General features: G+C 35.0%; 1 protein-coding gene across 1 annotated transcript in view; it reads right to left on the reverse strand.

The window, feature by feature from the left end:
* The window catches only part of LOC110023067 (MAP3K epsilon protein kinase 1-like), a 98,312-nt gene that overhangs the window by 60,357 nt on the left and 19,191 nt on the right, over positions 1 to 18,764 (reverse strand). The window contains exon 9 of the mRNA XM_020722287.1: positions 9,947 to 10,078. Coding sequence (XP_020577946.1) covers positions 9,947 to 10,078 — 132 coding nt within the window. The remainder of the gene's footprint in view (positions 1 to 9,946; positions 10,079 to 18,764) is intronic.

The raw sequence follows: 18,764 nt of genomic DNA on the forward strand, positions 1-18,764 counted from the left end.
AGATATATATATATATATATATATATATATATATATATTAGTTTAAAAAAAGCAATTGAGTGTTTAAACTTAGCAGCGAAAAAAGTCAATCCTCCAATAAAATATAGGCTAAATTTTAAATACTTCACAGATCAATATGAAATTATCGAAATGAATAAATTAAAAAGATATACTTCAAAATATCTTTTTAATTTACATTTGAAAAACTATTGGCAGTTGTACAGCGATAAAGATAATTCTTTCTTTTTTTAGGGACAAGCTGGGCCATAGTCGTCATCATAGAAAATACAGTAAAGCAATAAAACATATATAAAACATGCACAAAAATCAATTAAGACAAATAAAGAAGAAACAATATCATAAACCATAACCGGAACAAAAGAATTTATAATGTAAGAGAACCAAGGAAATCATAAAAGCTTAAGAAAAAAGCAGTTATATTCTAAAAAAACTTGTATAAATGAAGCATGAACTTGGACAAATTTTTACTTCAGAAAGAAGTGTGGCCTTGGTGGCTTCAGGTGTGCTTTAGGTATGCCCAGTGATTTTGAGAAAAAACAATGTGCTTGTGCGATTCATATAGCATCGCTCCAAGAGCATGACTTCATTGAACTTTTAACAAAACAACTTAAAAATGAATTCATAAAAAAAAAATTCTTCTAGGCTACATAAAATCAACTTATCATAAAGAACTAAATATAACATAACATGCATGCATGATAATAATCATCATAATCATTACTTCATACCAGCTATTTAGAGTTGGCTTAATTATGCCTCATTCCCCATTCATTCATGGATTCCCTGAAGTATTAACCCTACTCAATGCAAATCATTTTGAAGAAGTTCTATCCATGTTCTATTAGATTCCTTTTTAATACATACTCTTCTAATAAATACAGTTATACCCTTTACTGTACACGTCCAAATCATCAAAGTCAATTATCAATTATTTTATCTTCAATGAATGTTACTACAAAAAATCATCTAGTATAATTATTCACTAGTTTATCATTCCCAGTTTTCCAAGCACCACTTTTAACATTCTCAAATTTTTCATGCTCAATTTAAACATCAATAACTTTTTATTGTCACTACTTGGATCCAGACAATGTCGTGGACCTAATTGAGTCTTTAATAAAAATTACCTTTCAAATCTCTAAAACATTCTCTTATTGAACAGCACCTCACGCACTTCTCCATTTTAACTACTCAACCTTAACTCAAGAAGTTCTATCCAAATCATATTTTTATTTTTCTTATATAATAAATACAAGATACCTAAACTAATTATCACTTTATTTTCTAACAATATTGATTGATGATTGTTAATATCACAACTTCTAAATAACAAGTTGTGGGTTTTTTTTTCCTAATAATTATAAAAGTCCTCTATTTCTAAAGCTTTTCTCCATTATTCCAATTTTTAAACTTATGTCAGGTGTATTCCTCGCCAATTATAACTATATCTCCAAAAAACATACATTCTTTCTTAATGGCAATCCTTAATATAGTTCCATTATAATTGAAAAATTATGGGTCACTTAAAATATTACTCGATGCTCTGCATACATATCCTTCAATTGGAGATGCAGAAAAGTCTTGGCAAACTCCAGAGGGAATGCAAACAACAAAGAGAGGCAGATAGCTGGAGTATTGGCGTCGATAATTGCAGTTGCAACTCAAGAGGAATTAGTCATTAATTGCAAGCATATGGAAAGGTTGCAATGTAGAATGGAGGTCAGACTAAACAAGAAAGAAGGCCACAAATTCAAGGCTAATGGGTGAAAAATTTGCAGGCAAGAAAATTAGAGGCACAAGAATTCAAGGAATCCTTACGAAATACTTTTAATTGTAAAATTACTCTTTCTAAACATGTATAAGCAACTCTCTGTATAAATATCCTTCGAATGAATGATAAAGCAAGCAAGGCTTCGCCATTCTTCTTTTTGCTACATAATATTAGATAAACTATGATTCTAATTTCCATCCTATTTTTTAATTCTTATTTTATTCTCCCTTAAGGAAGAGACATTATGCTCACCCTTAAAGAAGAATTGGATCAAGTTTGCATCTAAAAATTAGGAAAAAACATTATGCTCACCCTTAAGGAAGCCTTTTAAGTTGTATGGAAGAGAGAAAAAACAAGAACCATAATGTCATAAGCTCCCATCTTGGAAGGGCATTTTTGAAAATCACATGAAGTTATGATGGAGAACCGATTGCAACAAACTCTTTTAAAAACAAATGTCAAAAATCCAACCGAAAGATAACCTATGTTGTAACTATTATTCCACGATCACCTCCATGATAAATCCCCTTCATATATACATTGCTCCTTAGAATGAAGTCATATGGTATCAGAGATCGATAAACCCTACATTTTAAGAATTTGTCTTTCTTGGCTCAAATCCAAAATTCAAAAAAAAAAAAAAACCTAACCTAATTCCCTTTAAAAAAATTGTCATACCCAAACCATTCTTATTGCAATATCTAGCCCTAATCCTAGATTTTTAAAATCTAACATCCCTACCTCTTCGAAAAATCCACCCCGACAACTAGCACCAGAACCTAGACCGATCAACCTTTGATTTGTAATCCTACATCTTTAAAAAACCTAATCGGGAGAAAAGGATGCCATACCGCAAAAAAAAAAAACCTTAGTGAGGTGTCCGAAAATACTATGAAGAATATACACTGAGAAATCCTCCAACTGCAATTGAGGTTTGCCGCCTTTAAGAGTAGACAACTCAGTAAGGTCACCTTAACCATAACGGCGACTCACCAGAACAAAGAGAAAACATGAATCCCTTTTATTAAATAATTTCTAGTGATAAAGAACCAAACACGATGATTTGGATATAATATCAGAAGAGATACCATGATTTTAGAATGAATATTGATTTATCGGATTTCAACTAGCACATGGATCGAGACGAGTTTATCAAATGGCTCCAAACAGTCGAACAATTTTTTAGTGCAAAGGCGTTCTCCAGGACAAAAAAGTTAAATTGGTAGTTATCGAGCTCATGAAGAATGCCTCATTGTGATGGGACAACCTCAAGCGTCTTTGCAAGCATAAGAGAAAATTAAAATCACAATGTGGTCTAGGATGAAGAGATAGATGCAGCGCAAATACCTTTCACAACATTACTAACAAGATATGTTCATAAAACTCCACTTGCGTGCGAGAGATTCTTCGGCAGACACAGCCGAATTCAATTAACATATGTTAAAATGTGAGTTGGTTGAAGCGAAGGAACACAAAATAGAGAGATACCTTCGAGAAGTGAGATCAACTATTAGTAATGTGATGTAGTTGTAGCCGTATTGGTCCCTGCTTGATATATCTACTCTAGCTTTGAAGATGAAAAAATAGTGTCAGCAGCTTACTGTCACACCTTCCAAGTATAGCTTAACTCCAGGAACTGACAGTAAAAATATACCTAGAGGAGAATCCAAGTCGATCCTGTCTGAAGAAAATCCAATTCAATTTAGAGAAAAGGTTGAGATAACCAACACTCTCAAATCCGTTCCAACAAGAAAGTGTCTCAAGTGTCACGGCTTTGAGCACATTGCGAATCTGATTGCCCAAACAGAAGGGTGATCTCCTTCATCGAGTAAGGAATAGTTAAAGAAATAGATTGTGACACAAGAGCGAATGAAGATATCAAATGCAATGAAGGAGACCACTTACATATAGGATGCAACTAGCCGAGCATGAAAAATTGCTATAACATGTTACACACTTGATAGATAGAAGCTTAGTTTGTGGAATACTAGCCCAAATATAGCTCCATCTTCGATTGTGCCAAAGAAGGATGACTTTTTATTCTATCAGGACAGATTTTGAAAAAAAATATGTGCAAAGTTGTCCAAGTCAAAGCAGTTCAATGATTTAGCTTGATGGTGGTAGATCAATTCCAAAAACAAATAGAGAGGAAAAAGCCTCTCCTAAATGAGAAGAATGAACCAGGACTTCCCGTCACAGTCCCGGGATCAGCGATATTGTAATCCCGTTTGCAGTAATTCCTACCGCAGAATTTGGGCTCCCACAATCGTGGGTTCAAGCAAGTGGAGGGAAACTCCGACTCCCAACTGTCAGCACATATAATTTTCTGATTTCTTTCTTATTTTGTTATTCTAATTAGGTATTATCGTGAGATTAATTTTATGTTTTCTTTACTATTTTGGGAAGACTTTAATATTGTTATTGTATTGGGAGACTTTAATCTCTAATTTTTGCTTTCTGAATGTTGTATTATTTTTCTTTTACAAGAGATGTGACAGTATTTTGCTTGGAATCAAGTGGTGAATCCTCCTCGACCTCTGTACCATGTCATTTCATTGTCCGCCTTGCTTGTTTCAGTCGGGATACTTTTCGAGTATCATCTACCACAACAAATATCGTCGATCGCTCATATTTTTATTCCCATGTCATTCCACAACCATCTCTCCATTAAATCTACTTCTTGTACGCCTTCTAGGCTCACTAGAACGGTGTCACTAGAGGGTTAAACTCGAGAAATCCACAAGCTAAAAAACTCTCAATGCTCCATAAGGCTAGTTGGAGTGTGCTCTCTAGCTTATAAAGGTCAAACTACTAAAGTGACTTTAATACATTAAATAGTCTCTCTAATAACAATAGACTCATGTGTCATGTACCACATAAAAATCTGTGTTTACAACTTCCTAATCTACCAACTCTGCTACAACAATAGAAAATTTAAATTAATGAATAACATCTTAACCATTTTTGCAAATAAAGGAAAATTCATACTCCCCTTTACTTGCGCTAAACAATACATTATATGTCCCTAACTTAACAATATAAAATTTTTTTACTTATTCATAAAACAACCTAAGTTTAAAAATTCAAAGCAATATTTCCCATCGATCGTTTTGTTTTCAGGACCGAACTATGATAAATAATGGGTGAGATAGAGAAAAGAATGATACTATATCATCTTGTAGACAACAAAGATCACAAAAATCATTCATCTTTCTCATTTATGTTTAATTAAAAATTATACTACTGGAAATCAACATTATAGATTAAGACATCTTAAAATCCTAAAACATATGTTTCTTTTATTATTCAAAGATGTCAAAAATCAAATTTTTCATGAGAAAATTGGTGAGATTGCTCAACATCATAGAGCATCACATATTTTAAGTAGATCATGATTACCTACACCTTTATTGTTAATCTACTTTGATATTTGGGACAATTTAACTCCTTATTATCTATGGAGCCAATGGATATTTTATATTTATTAATAATAGAACTTAAGTATCATGGGTATACTTTATCAAACAAAAATATTACGTCAATAATTATTTCACAATATTTATCATTATAATTAAAAATTAATTTCATATCAACATTAGAAGTAATAGGACAAATAATTCTTTAGATAAATTTAGATAAATTTCCTAAAATGATTTTAGAGAAAAACTATCCCAACCACAACATATTTGATTGATATAATGTTTTCTACCGTGATTGAATTCAAAAGCCTCCTAACTCAAAAATTCCCAATGAATAATTTCTTCATAAAAATGCCTTTTGAACTATTTAGTTGCCTACCATACACATTCATAAACAACAACAAAGCAAATCAGATCTTAGAAAATTTAAGGGTGTTTTCTAGGACAATGTGGTGTAAATACTCTCAACCAACCACAAGAAAGCTACTCACTTCAAAAGAAATCATATTTAAAAAAATCAGCTCATTAAAAAAAATATCTTCAAGTGAAAACCATCAAATAAAAGATAAATCTAATGAACGTGATATTTTCTCCTTTAATTGCGCAATTGCTAATACACATGAATGACTAACTTGTTTTTGCCATAATCTACACCACTATCATATTTATACAAGGATAACAAAACCATCTAAGGTCTCTAGCAAGTTCAAAACGCAAGACCCGTGTCAAATAACCTTCTTGTCTCTCTTTACAATGATCTTAATCAATATATTATCATTAAAAAAGAAGTCAGTAAATGTATTGAACATCTCTTATACCAAATAACCCGGTACATGTCATTTAACATTTCCCCTCCTACATTAATAGCCTTCCTTACAATGATACTAACATTACAATTTCGTAAATTTATTTAAGGAGTTAGGAAACATGAACCAGAAGAATGCGAGGGTAGGGGAGGTGAGGGGAGGGGAGGGGAGGGGGCTTTGATCTCTCTCCTCACACCCAATCATTACTTGTGGGTATAACAGTAAAAAATTGACTCGACACGCCAACTCGACCAAAACCTGCCTTGAAAAATCTAGGTTCGGGTTGACCGAAATAATTTTTGGGTTTGGTTTGGGTTTAGAATCCAAATCCGTTTAATATTTTGGGTCAAGTTCAATTTGACCCGCCAACTCAAAATTGAAATGAAATTACTTGAAATTGACCTGATTTTGACCAAAATAGTTATTATATCTTATGTTAAACTGGTTATATATGTCGAACTCAAGTTAGTGGGTTGAAGGCAGGTCATGTTCAGGTTGAATTGTTTGTTCCATTTAATATTTGGGTTGGGTTCGCGTCAAGTGATTTCAGGTCGAGTCAATCTTAAGTCATACCCGAACCAGATCAGTGAATCTGATTTAACACCCCTACTTATGGGCAATAATATTTTCATTATAGCTATATGAGTATTGGCTATGCTCTTGTGAGTGTTTTTGCATATTGCTTCGGGCTAGTGCCAACTTACCTACTAGTTGCATACATCACCTCGTTGCACACCCTAGCTATGCTTAGTGTCCCTTTAACATACTTAGATGCGGGCGTCAATTGATGTGGCAAAAGGCACATCCATGTACTGAATCGAACCAATGCGGGTTATTGGAAGGTCAATCAGCCCTCGTGTCCCCTCCTTTAAAGAGGGGGGCCCACTCCTATTTATCTAGCGTTATATATTTGCACTTTTTGACTTTAGGGTTTAGTTTTTCATGTGTTGTTTCGGAACACCCGTCAGCATCTCCTCTCCCTTCTCGAGTTGTATCCAAGGGTTTCGAGTGGTGCTCTGGTTGTATCTCGTTCCCGATGTGGTGTTTATCCTTCTGATAACCTTCCCCGTCCCTTTCCAACACCGCCTTCATTCCTCTCGTTGCTCCACTTGTGTTTTCGCCACCCCAAACCGCCTAAATCTTTGTTTCCATCACTCACAACCTCCCTTTTTTTGTTGTTGTTGCCCAAGTCAGCAAACCTTTGTTGCTCCTGCTGCTTCCACCCATGTTTCCCTCTTGTCACTGTTGGCCATGTGTTGTTCCTCCATTTCCTCACCTCCCCTTGTTTCACCCCACATTCCAGCCCACTAACCTACCCTTTACTACCTCTTCGGAGGTACGACCCCCAGCCAACACCACTTACACCCTAGATTCAACACTAGGGCTAGTCTTGTTTTGTTGTTTGTTTCGATTTCAAATTCTGACAATATTGTTGTAATTTGTATATTTGAATTCACCAATAATTTTTTTTTTCCATTCTTGTTTGAGTAAACAGCGATGACATTTGTATTATAGCTAACATAATCCTAGTTCCATCCTAGGTTTACCAAAATCCACCAACACCCCAAAATCATCCCTCCTTATTGATTATTCAAATCAAGCACTTCAAAAAAAATCCACCGCCTTAAATTAGCCCCATACACCCTCTTTCACCCCCTAAATTTAAACTTTATCCCGGCCACCGAGAAGACTAAGTGTCAGAAGTCATTCAGGAACTTACAATCGAAGAGGCGCGGTAGGAAATCTGTAGAATTCAGTAAAGTCTCGCTAAAATTGAGGAAAGGACCCATCAAGAGACCATCGTCGATCGTGATAGCAAGATTCAAAGAAGAGAGTGAGGAAAATCAGGATCCCTTATGTGAGGATGATTTCAGTGAAGAAGAGGATGGCAGATCACGACACTTTGGAATTCAGTATTAGAGGAGACCGACAGAGAGACATGTGAGTGAAGGTAGACTTGTTGGATTTTGAGGGGCGAATAAATCTGGATGATTTCATTGAGTGACCACAGACCATTGAGAGGATTTTTTAGTAAAAGAGATATTAATTAATAAGAAAGTGAAGCTTGCTTTCATAAAACTAAAGAAGAGTGTCTCTTTGTGGTGAAAGAATTTGAAGACAGAGAGAGAAACAAAGAGAAGGCAGGAGTAAGATCGCCACATGAGAGAAGATGAAGGAAAAGCAAAGGAAGTGCCTACCCACGCACTACAACCAAAACATGTTTTTGAAGCTCCGCCACCTACAGCAAAAAGTATTATCAGTGGAGTAGTTCACTACAGAGTTTGAGCAGCTTAAATTGAAATGTGTGCTGACAAGGTCAAAGGACACACAATAGCCAGATATTTGGGAGGCCTGAAGCCATCCATCAACAATCTTGTCCAGCTACCGTCTTATTGGTCATTGGGTGATGTTCAGAAATTGACACTGAAGGTCAAGAAACAACACAAGCAAAAGGACGCGCCTTCATTCAAATAGTTGCCCACATAAGGGGAGTCAGTAGGATTAAACCTGAAAAAAGTGTGAAAATTATACAGAAAGATGATAGGTCATATCAGAGTAGGAAAAAGCCCGAGCTGTGCATTACACCCAGCATGGTACACACAATGAAGTATTTCATATGTCATGGATTTGGACACATCGCTTCCAGTTGCTCTACTACTAGAGTTGTTTCCTTCACTGAGTAAGGAGCATTAGAATGTACAAAGGTACGAGAAACATAAAAGATAGTGATGAAGTGCAGTAGTACTAGCTTCCAACTAATGAGGACGAGATTCTTGTGTTTCGATGAGTCCTTTAGATTATGTCTTTCGAGAGAACCACAGTAGCTTCGCCACAATATTTTTCACACTCGTTGCTCTGTAAAAGGAAAGGTGTGCAGTTGTATCATCATAAAAGATAGTAGTAAGAATGTGGCATGCACAAAGATGGTGGATAAATTGAGTCTCACTACTCAGAGACATTCTCAACTATATTCTCTCTTGGTTGAATAATGAGAACAAGGTTAGTATTGTCAGAAGATACCTTGTAGAGGTTTTTTATTGTGGACCAGCTCCAAGATCAAATGTAGTGTGATGTTGTGCCCATGAAAGTCTGTCACATTCTATTGAAGAGACCAAGGCAGTTTAATTGCAAAACTCGGCATGATGTATTCAAAAACACCTACTCATTCACAAAAGACGGAAAGTGCATATTTTTCCTACCTTCCGAGGAGTTCAAGGTTACAGGTGCCCTTGCTAGTGGAGAAACGTCTGGGGAATCAGCTTTCTTCATAAACGCTCATCGCGTTTTCCTTTATTTTCAAATGAAAAATACCCGGTGGTAGTGATGCTAGTGAGGAACATGCTACTCGAACAGGAGTGAACTCAGAAGGTCCGTCATGGGGTTGTTCACGAGCACCTGAACTAGTTCTATTCTGGTCTTTCCCAACCCAATTGAGTGGACAGCCCTTTAGGGTTTCTATTTACATGCTATAATTAGAATTGGGTTCCTTGGTGGTTCAAAAGGCATCTCACCACAACTGTGATATATCATCATATATTGATTTCCAGAAAACAGGTTTAACAGACATTATAACATTATAGAAATGCCGTGTGTTGTTCAATAAATTAGATGACAAGCCTAAGAAAAAACAATTGACATAAATTAAAAGCATTAAAAAAAATTTATCATGTATTGTACTTTAATTTATTTAAAAAAAACTAAAAGCTAATAAAAAGAGCATATACTACAATGCATGTTAACTGGAAATGGTATTTATTTGAGGATTTGGAATGCATTTACAACCAAAAACATAAGAGAAAAAAGAAGGTTAAAAAATGAAATACTTCTGAAAGGAAAATGTCACATTAGATCGTAAAAATAAAGAAATTTTCTCCATTCCCCAAAAATAAAAATAAAATAAAATTCTGCAGTAGTTCTTTTTCAAAGACCTGCACAATTCGAAACAGAGCTGGCATAGGTTGAAGATCATAGTAAGGAGGGGCACATGTAAGCAACTCCAAAACAGTGCAACCAACACTCCAAATGTCTGATGCAGCACACACCCCAGACATTTCAATGACCTGCATTATAAATATTTGTGATCAAAGGGTAAGCAAAAAATATGCAATAATAATAAAATGAGAAAAATACCAAAATGGCCCCCTAACTTTTTACAGGGTGCTAAAATGGTCCTAGACCACATAAAAGGCCAATTCAGTTCTGACTACTTAACTAGAAATCAAAATGGTCAATCAGCCGCACTACTTTGGCCTCCATTTCAATAATCTGTGGACTGTTTCAATCCATATATGAATAATATGGGGTCTAAATTGGCCTTCTACAATTAGGATTGTTTTAGCCCATGTAAATAATCGAGGGACCATTTTGACTCTTTTCTCGCACTAAAAATGAATAGCATTAATGGAAGAATGAAGTTTTTGAAATAAAAATTAAAGATGCTATTTTTAAGCACAACAACAAATTTTTCATTAAAAAAAAAAATTGAAATCAAAATGAGGTCACTGCAATATATTTTACCACCAGGCGTCTAAGATCAGAGTAAACTAACAAAATGCCACAGTTCATAAAGAGCCTGTTAAGAGAATGAAAAAGCTTATATTAAAAGCATAACAGATAAACGAGCAAGGTACTCATAAACACCCCAAGGGTGCGTCAAACGCTGAATTTCTTGACTTAAAAAAGTATAAATTTTGGTTCAAGGCCATGATATGCAAAACTCCTGAACATGTATCGATTTAAAGACAAATCAAATCTGGGCTTTATAAAGATTAGGTCCAATTAATTTAAGAAATCGTTATTACAACCCTTGAATTTGACAAGTTTCATACAGACATTAATAAAAAATCACCGTCCTTTCCAAAAGGCTCCTTGATGCAAGTCTCCAGATCAGTGGATATTTCTCCATTTTTTCATATCTGGGTGATAACGGAGTTGACCCAAATATGAAAACTAGAAATAAATAACCACAACACTTGAACTGTAATCACAACCGGAAAAGCAAATGTTATCACTAAATTGTGAATGGTTACACGAAGACTCATCAAAAACTAGAAATAAATAACCACAACACTTGAACTGTCGAAAGACAAGAACGACGCGAAAGAAAACATCACACAACACAAAGACGGCTCCCTCTAGAGTGAGCAACTGGTCCAGCAGGAGAGGAAGGTAGCTGCGATGGTGCTGGAAGGAGGCTGGCAGCAAAGGCAGTGTGTAGGAGGTCTGCTGGCTAGTGCTTGGAAGCAGGACAGCATGTAGGCAACCAGTGTGCGACAGCTGGAAGAAGCATGACAGCTGCTGGACAAGGATTGGAAGGCCTAGGAGGCCATTCGAAGGCGGTTGAAGGTCTGGACGGAAACAGGACAGCTGTGGGAAGCGTCAACCATAGGGAAGGTGATGGTGTGGCTAGCGGCAGCAAGATAGCTGCTGGAAGCATCGAACAGCAGCAGGGAAGGTGTCAGCGTGGTGGCGGCAGCAGGACTGCTGCAGGAAGCGTCGAACAATAGTAGAGAATGAAGATGACAGAAAGGTTGAGTGGTTTGCAGTTGATGCAAGCGAATCAGAGGGGGTTGCGGAAGGATAAATGTCTCGTCATGATTGAGCTACAGCCGGAGCACCACCAGAGCCTTGGAGACGGTCACCACCTCGGACGAGTTACCACTAAAGTGACTTCTCGTAGTCGGTTACAGCCCCCGGAAGGAAAGAACATCTCAAAGGCAGCAACTGAAATTAGCAATTATTAAAAATCCTTCCTCCCAATCCTAGGCAAACAATATCAATAAATAGGGAGAAATAGATAAACTAGGCAAGTAGGAGAATAGACAATAAATAAAGGAGGGGGATAGACAAAGGAAGGAATTTGAAGTGAGGCTATTGTAGAAAGGGATGGATTTAAACAAGAAATCAAATAGGAAATAAAATCCAATAGGAAAGGGGACCACAATTACTATAGCAAATACAGTAACGCATCTACAGTGTTGTAGCTGGTGCAGTACCGCAGTCGGTAAGCTCCCGCGTCAGTCTTCCACATTTGGAGGAGCTTCGACTTCATCTGTAAAGGCTTTTAGGGCAGAAAAAATTTGGTAGGCTGGCTAGGGTAGGGGCGGATGCTAGCAATCAATAAGATAGAGCTAAGGGTGAGCTAGCATTGATACTAAATGATACCGGAGTTAATCCAAACCACAACAAAAAAAAATAAATATTATTAAAAAATTGCAAATGGTTACACGAAGACTCATCAAAATCTGGCAATAAATGACCACTACACTCAAACAATCGAAAAAAAATAACAACGTTGTGAAATAGCAACAACACACAAAGACGGCTCCCCCTAGGGCAGCCTCGTGGCGGCTAGAAGGCGTTGAAGGTCTGAATGTCAGCAGGACAGTTGTGGGAAGCGTCGAGCAACAGTAGGAAAGGTGTCGGCATGGCTAGCGGCAGCAGGACAGCTGTTGGAAGCATATGAACATCAGCAGAGAAAGTGTCTGTGTGGTTGGCAGAACAAAATAGATGCAGGAAGCGTCGAACAACTGTAGGAAATGAAGATGACAGCAATGTCCAGTGGTTTGCAGTTGTTACAAGCAGAGACTGAGGGGGTTGCGGAAGAATAAATGTCTAGTCGAGGTTGAGCTACAGCCGAATCACCACCAAGACTATCAGAGGTAGTCACCACCTTGGATGAGTTAAAGCTGGAGTACCTTCTCGTAATTCGGTACAACCCCCGGAGGGGAAAAACGTCTCAAAGGCAGCAACTGAAATCAACAATTTTCAAAAATGCTCCCTCCCAATCCTAAGCAAGCATCTATAAATAAGGGGAAAATATATAGACTACGCAAATAGGAGAATAGGCAATAAATAAAGGAGGGGTGAAAGGAAGAGGAGAAATTTGAAGTGATGCTATTGTACGAAAGGGTGGATTTAGGTGGTAGGGAATCAAATAAGAAAAGGAATTAAATCGAAAAAGGAATCACGGTTACTGCAGCAGCTACAGTAAGGCATCCGCTGTACTGGGGCAACTACAGTACGATAGTTGATAAGCTCTCGTGTCACTGGTACTTGAGACACTTCTTTGAGGCTCTTGACAACGGAGTGGTACAATGAACCTACAATTATCCTATTCCAGTGGGCTAAAATCCATCCGTTCATCAGCTACTTGTGAACATTCCTGCAGATTCAGTGGGTCTCCCTGGCATATTTGGAGAGATTTCTATGCGATTTAGCAGTTCTCACCCATATATTATGTGAGATTTCCATGCAAAAACCTTGTATCTTTTATGAGACTACCGATAACCCTTTTTAAATGTTTCTACTGTACATGGACATACAAGGAAACTTTGTGATCAATAAAAAGGACTTAAAGTTCGTCCAATAGATGATTAAGTTAATTCCACGTGAAATTCTTGATGAGGGTATTATTCCTTCTCTAAATCATATTTTTGGCTGGCATGTGATTGAATAAATTTAAGTTGAATATAATTTGGATTTTTACAAATGCATGATTTCTTAACAGATTGCATAGATTTCATGTTTTTAGTTCCTCAGCATTTGTTTTCTACTAGAAAACTAGTATCTATCATCCGGATTGGCTTTCTTCGTATCTCAATTTTCATTACAAATTACAAGAAATTGCTACAATTAAGTTGTGATTTATGAAGTCTCATGTGGATGTTGCAAGATTGCGCACACCTCAATGTAGATCTACATGAAAACTATACATACAAAGCTAACTTTCCCACATAAGATTTAGCATCAAATTTTAAGGTTGCATTTGGATTAATTTTTACACATAAGACATTTGGATCAATTAAAAACAAAAAAAGAAATACAATCTAATAAAACAAAATAATTTAAGTGCAGCTTTTACTAGTCTTAACATAATTATTATGATATTACAGATTATATTCTTGTACACAATGAGAGGCTTAATTTTAAGGTATTTTTAAACTTGCTAGATAATTTAGAAGAATTACTTGAAGGATACATGTTTCTGGTTCCCAAACAATTGAATTGGTTAAAACAAAATCAATAAGACATCTCACTTATTTTAGTGAAGGGTTGCTCACTAAAAAAATATATATGGGCAAATACAAAACATAAACTTAAAGAACAATATTTACTATTTTGTGATTATAAGGTTCAACTGCATGATTCATTTAGCAATTATAAACTGGGTGACCATAGCTTGCTTGAATATTTTCTTAGAATTACAGATCTATTAGCCAAACATTGTTTTCTAAAGATTACTTTATTATCATTTTATGTTTGGTGAGAAAGAAGTAGAAGAGAAGTGACGAGGAAGAAAAAAGAAATATTTCATACTCTGTGTTGACTAAAAACATGCTTTATATATATATATATAGTTTTAAAGAGGAGAAAAACAAAGAAGAAATCAGCATATCCTAACAAAAAGGGAAGTATAAAAAATACAACATTTTTTTTTTTGGGTATAGCAAACAGCTAAATAAAATAAATAAAAGACCTAAAAGTATTCCATTCGACAATTCAACTCAAGTTGGCTTTCAAGACAGCAGCATCCATTTAATATGTGTACTCCCATGCCATTACAGACCAACTATTGTCCATCTATCTACCTTGCCCGTTGAAACCAATTGAATGTCAATAGGTGGCTTGCTATCTAGAGAAATAAGTGCCTCCAAAAATCCATAATTTAACTATTCAGAAGGAAGTGTCATGAGGCTATCCTGCCACTAAAAAGATAACAAAAATGTCTAACAAAAAAAGCTTGTCAGTTATTTGAAATAGGAATCTAGCCAATACTCTGTTCAAGACGTCAACAGTCCGATTTACTCAAGGAATATTTGAAACACCTAAATCATGACTAGGAATTTTTTCCTAAACAAAATGTCAATCTTTCTCCACATGTTTGATCCTACCGTGAGGAAAAGATTAACGTGCTATGCTAATAGCAAACTTACTATCTTAAATTATGAAGGTTTTGATAATTACCTATATCCCTCATAGGAGTGGCTTGAGCCAAATTATTTCACTAATCCCACTAGCCAATGATGCAAGTTTAGCTTCAACATTACTCCCCATCGCAATATTTTATTTTTTACTTCTTTGGTTAGTAAGTACAGGGTCTTGAAATTGATACTTTGGCCAAGATAGACAAAACCCAATTAACATAAGTGTAGCAAGGGTGGTCCAAAAACTTGTTCACAAAAAACTCATATTCAACTATTTAAAAAATTTTAGACAGTGACTATGACTATCATGAAGATAACGAGTTATTTAAAATCAATGTTGAATCTTCTATTTAATTCACAGATTGGAGAATGCATTGAAATTTCTAATCTGCATTGGAAACAAAATGTTATGATAGTGACTGTAAGAATTTCTATAATGAAGTCAGTGTTCATAAAAATGACAAAAATGACCGTATTAAATTGCAAGTTTTTTATCCCATGATAGAGTTCCAAAAACATGAGCTTGAAGTGGGAATGCTATTTAGTAGTAAGGAAGAATTTAAAAAAAATGTGCAAAATTGGTTAATTGCCAGGGTAAAGACTATTAAGTTCTTAAAAAATGATAGAAGCAAATGCAAAGCTATTTGTAAAAAGATTAATTGTCCATTTCATTTGTATATATTGAAGCATGAGGAAAGTTATTCATGGCAGATAAGATCGCTTCAGAAGCAAACAAGTTTGTGGAGTTATCATAACAAAATCCTAACCTCCGCAATTATAGCAAATAATTTATGAATAAAGTAATGATAAATCCGCAATGCAAGACTAATTTTTTTAAAAGATAAGTAATAAATAATTGAAGTTATATGTTTCAAATTCACAAGCTAGGAAGGCTATTTACAAGGTAAGTAAATTGGTGCACATGAAGAAGGATGAATAATTTAAGAAGCTTTGGGATTATTGCTTGGAAATTTTAAAACAAATCCGGGAACGATTATATCTATACAAACAACACAAGCGATAGATTTGGAGGATGAATGAGGTTCGTTAGGATATATATTTTCTTTGAAGCTTCTCAAAAAGGTTTCTCATAGTTTGCTATCCAATAATTGGGATTGATGGTTGTTTATTGAAGAGACCACAAGAGGCAGCTATTAACTGTAATTAGTTTGGATGGTCATAAAAATATATTTATAATAACATGGATTGTTGTTGAAAGTGAAACCAGAAATAGTTTGAAGTGATTCTTGGATTTGTTGACTAGAGATTTACATATTTTTTATAACCAACACAAGTTTATATTTATATTTATCTCTAATAAACAAAGGGATTGATGCATGCTGTTAACCATAATCTGTTTGATGTTACAAATAAATTTTGAGGACGACATCTCCATGATATTTTTAAGTTAGCATTATTCAAGAGAGCAGCTTTGAAGAATGTTTTGTGGGCAGCACGAGGAGTGCTACAATAAATCAATTTACATGCAACATGAAAAAATTGGCCAAATTGGATCATAACACTTACCATTGGTTGGTTAAGAAACAATCAAGTGAGTAATCTCAGTCACAATTGAATTGCATCTCCAAATGTAATAAGTTAATAATATATGTGAATGCTTCAACTCTATCTCAATGATTCTTGAGACAAGAGAGTTACCCATGATAACTGTGTTCGAAAATATTAGAGCATTTTTTATGCTGGGATGCAAGGAAAAAGAGAAAATTCAACAAAGTAAAGTGGTAAGTTTTGTCGAAATATGGGAGAAACAGTTCAAAATAATATATATGAATCTGAGAATTGCATTGTAGAGGAGGCTAATGATGAAAACTGCCATATCACAACAATGCATGGAGGTACACTACGTTATCAACTTAAATTATATGGTTTAAAGTTGTAAAAGATAGGAATTAATGGGCTTGTCTTGTCTTCATGTCTCTGCAGCAATCAATACAAGTGAGCTTGACTATGAAAATTTTATCAACAATTACTACACCATTGACAACGTACAAAAAAATTATGTGTTCAACATTATGTCTATCAATAATCCCAATAAATGACCTAATTATAACATAACACAGCTCTTTCCACTAAAATAAAATAAACCTAAGAAGGCTTGCCCACCGAAGTTAAGAAGAGATTTAGATGACAAAAAAAAAGCTTAAGTATGTCAATTGTGGCTTTTCATAGGAGCAAATAAAAGTAAAATAGATAGCATAAGTTGTGGTGAGATGAAAGAAAAGATCACGAAAATTGAACTTGCTCAAACACTCCAAGGCGAGACAATCATACAATATCAGTTGTATGTGAGACAATCATACAATATCAGTTGTATGTTGAAGCAAAAAGATGGAAGTAAATTAGTGAGTATAATGGCTTTACACATTGAGTTTATACAAGTAAAAAATAAATACCTGAAACTTTATGCAATTATTTTTCTTTAGTATACTCAGAACAATCTGCTTCGCAAATAGTGTTGGACGTGTCCACACAAGGATCAGTTAATAAAAGATTATTAGTTAGGTAATAAATAAAATTTTGTAATAAATTGTTCTATTTACTTCTTATACTCCTGTGATGTTTTGTTTCTTAGCAGGTCTAAACTTCCAAAAGAAAGAAGGTTGGCAAGATGAAGTTTAGAGGATACCATGGGCTATTGAGAATTATAGTTTTGGACATTTTTTTTTATAAGTTTGGGTTTATAAATTTGTGTAATGAGATTTTTGGAGTTTTATAGCTTTGCACTCAATGACAATAATGCTTTGTATTTGGTAATATGCATTTGATGTACTGGTGATTTTGAAAATTAAAATTTGTTACTATATTTAAAGCAATAATGATGGCTAGTCATTATTATTGCTGTCTATGCAATAATATTTCAATGTATTGCTTACCATTACTATTTCTCAGCAATTGAAACGAATTGAATTCCTAGGCATATAGAGTGAATTTATTGTTGAATTGGTCTTCAGCAATCCTTAACCATGCTGCTTCCCTTCTCCCTAGTTTCAGCACACAAGCTGGCTACATCAACTAAATTTTTAAAAACCTGTTGTCAGCTAAGAATAGATGATTGATGTTGCTTACTAAGCTTTGCAATGTATCAATGGAATTAATAGCTTATTAACGATGCTTAATTGTGTTGCAGGTTATAGCTAACTGTTAGAATAATGATGATAGTATTAGCTACAATACTTTCATATAATTCCTATTATTAATATTGCAATCCCTGCATCAGCAGCTGTTAACCTTAAATCACCAATATATTTCATGCTTCTAACTATTCCTGCTATGTGCTGAAGTTCATTCTCTGCTATATGCATCTTTAAGTTCTGGTGAATAGGTTCAAGCAATATTGTCCATGTTTTCCGGGCAATGCTAACAACAGCTCAAAACAACAGATTGTTGTACACAATCCTGAGCTTTCCTATTCACAGAGTATCGTTTCCACCGACAGGAGAAACTCCCCATGAAGGTTATTCCCATAGCAGGTTTGGACGCCTCCCATTATAGATATGTTCCTAGCTCATCGGTTAGGTCTGGTTGATCTGAGTATTATTAATAATAGCTTTTCTCTTAAAAATGTATTTGGCTGAATTAAACTTTGGTTGATCTTTCACTATCGTTTAAATTTTAATTTACTAGTGCTGGATTTTCTGCCAAGGCTTTGTATGTTTTGTCCATTAATAGATTTACTTTTTGAGAGTATTGAGCCTGTTATCTCTTTATTTTAATCCAGAGATGTCTATTTTATCTTTCTTTTTTTAATGAAATAGATGTAAGATCCATAAAATCATTTCAACATTTCACTATAAGTGAA

The sequence above is a fragment of the Phalaenopsis equestris genome, unplaced genomic scaffold (genome assembly GCF_001263595.1).
Source record: "Phalaenopsis equestris unplaced genomic scaffold, ASM126359v1 Scaffold000209, whole genome shotgun sequence".
In the NCBI taxonomy this organism is placed as follows: Eukaryota; Viridiplantae; Streptophyta; class Magnoliopsida; order Asparagales; family Orchidaceae; genus Phalaenopsis; species Phalaenopsis equestris.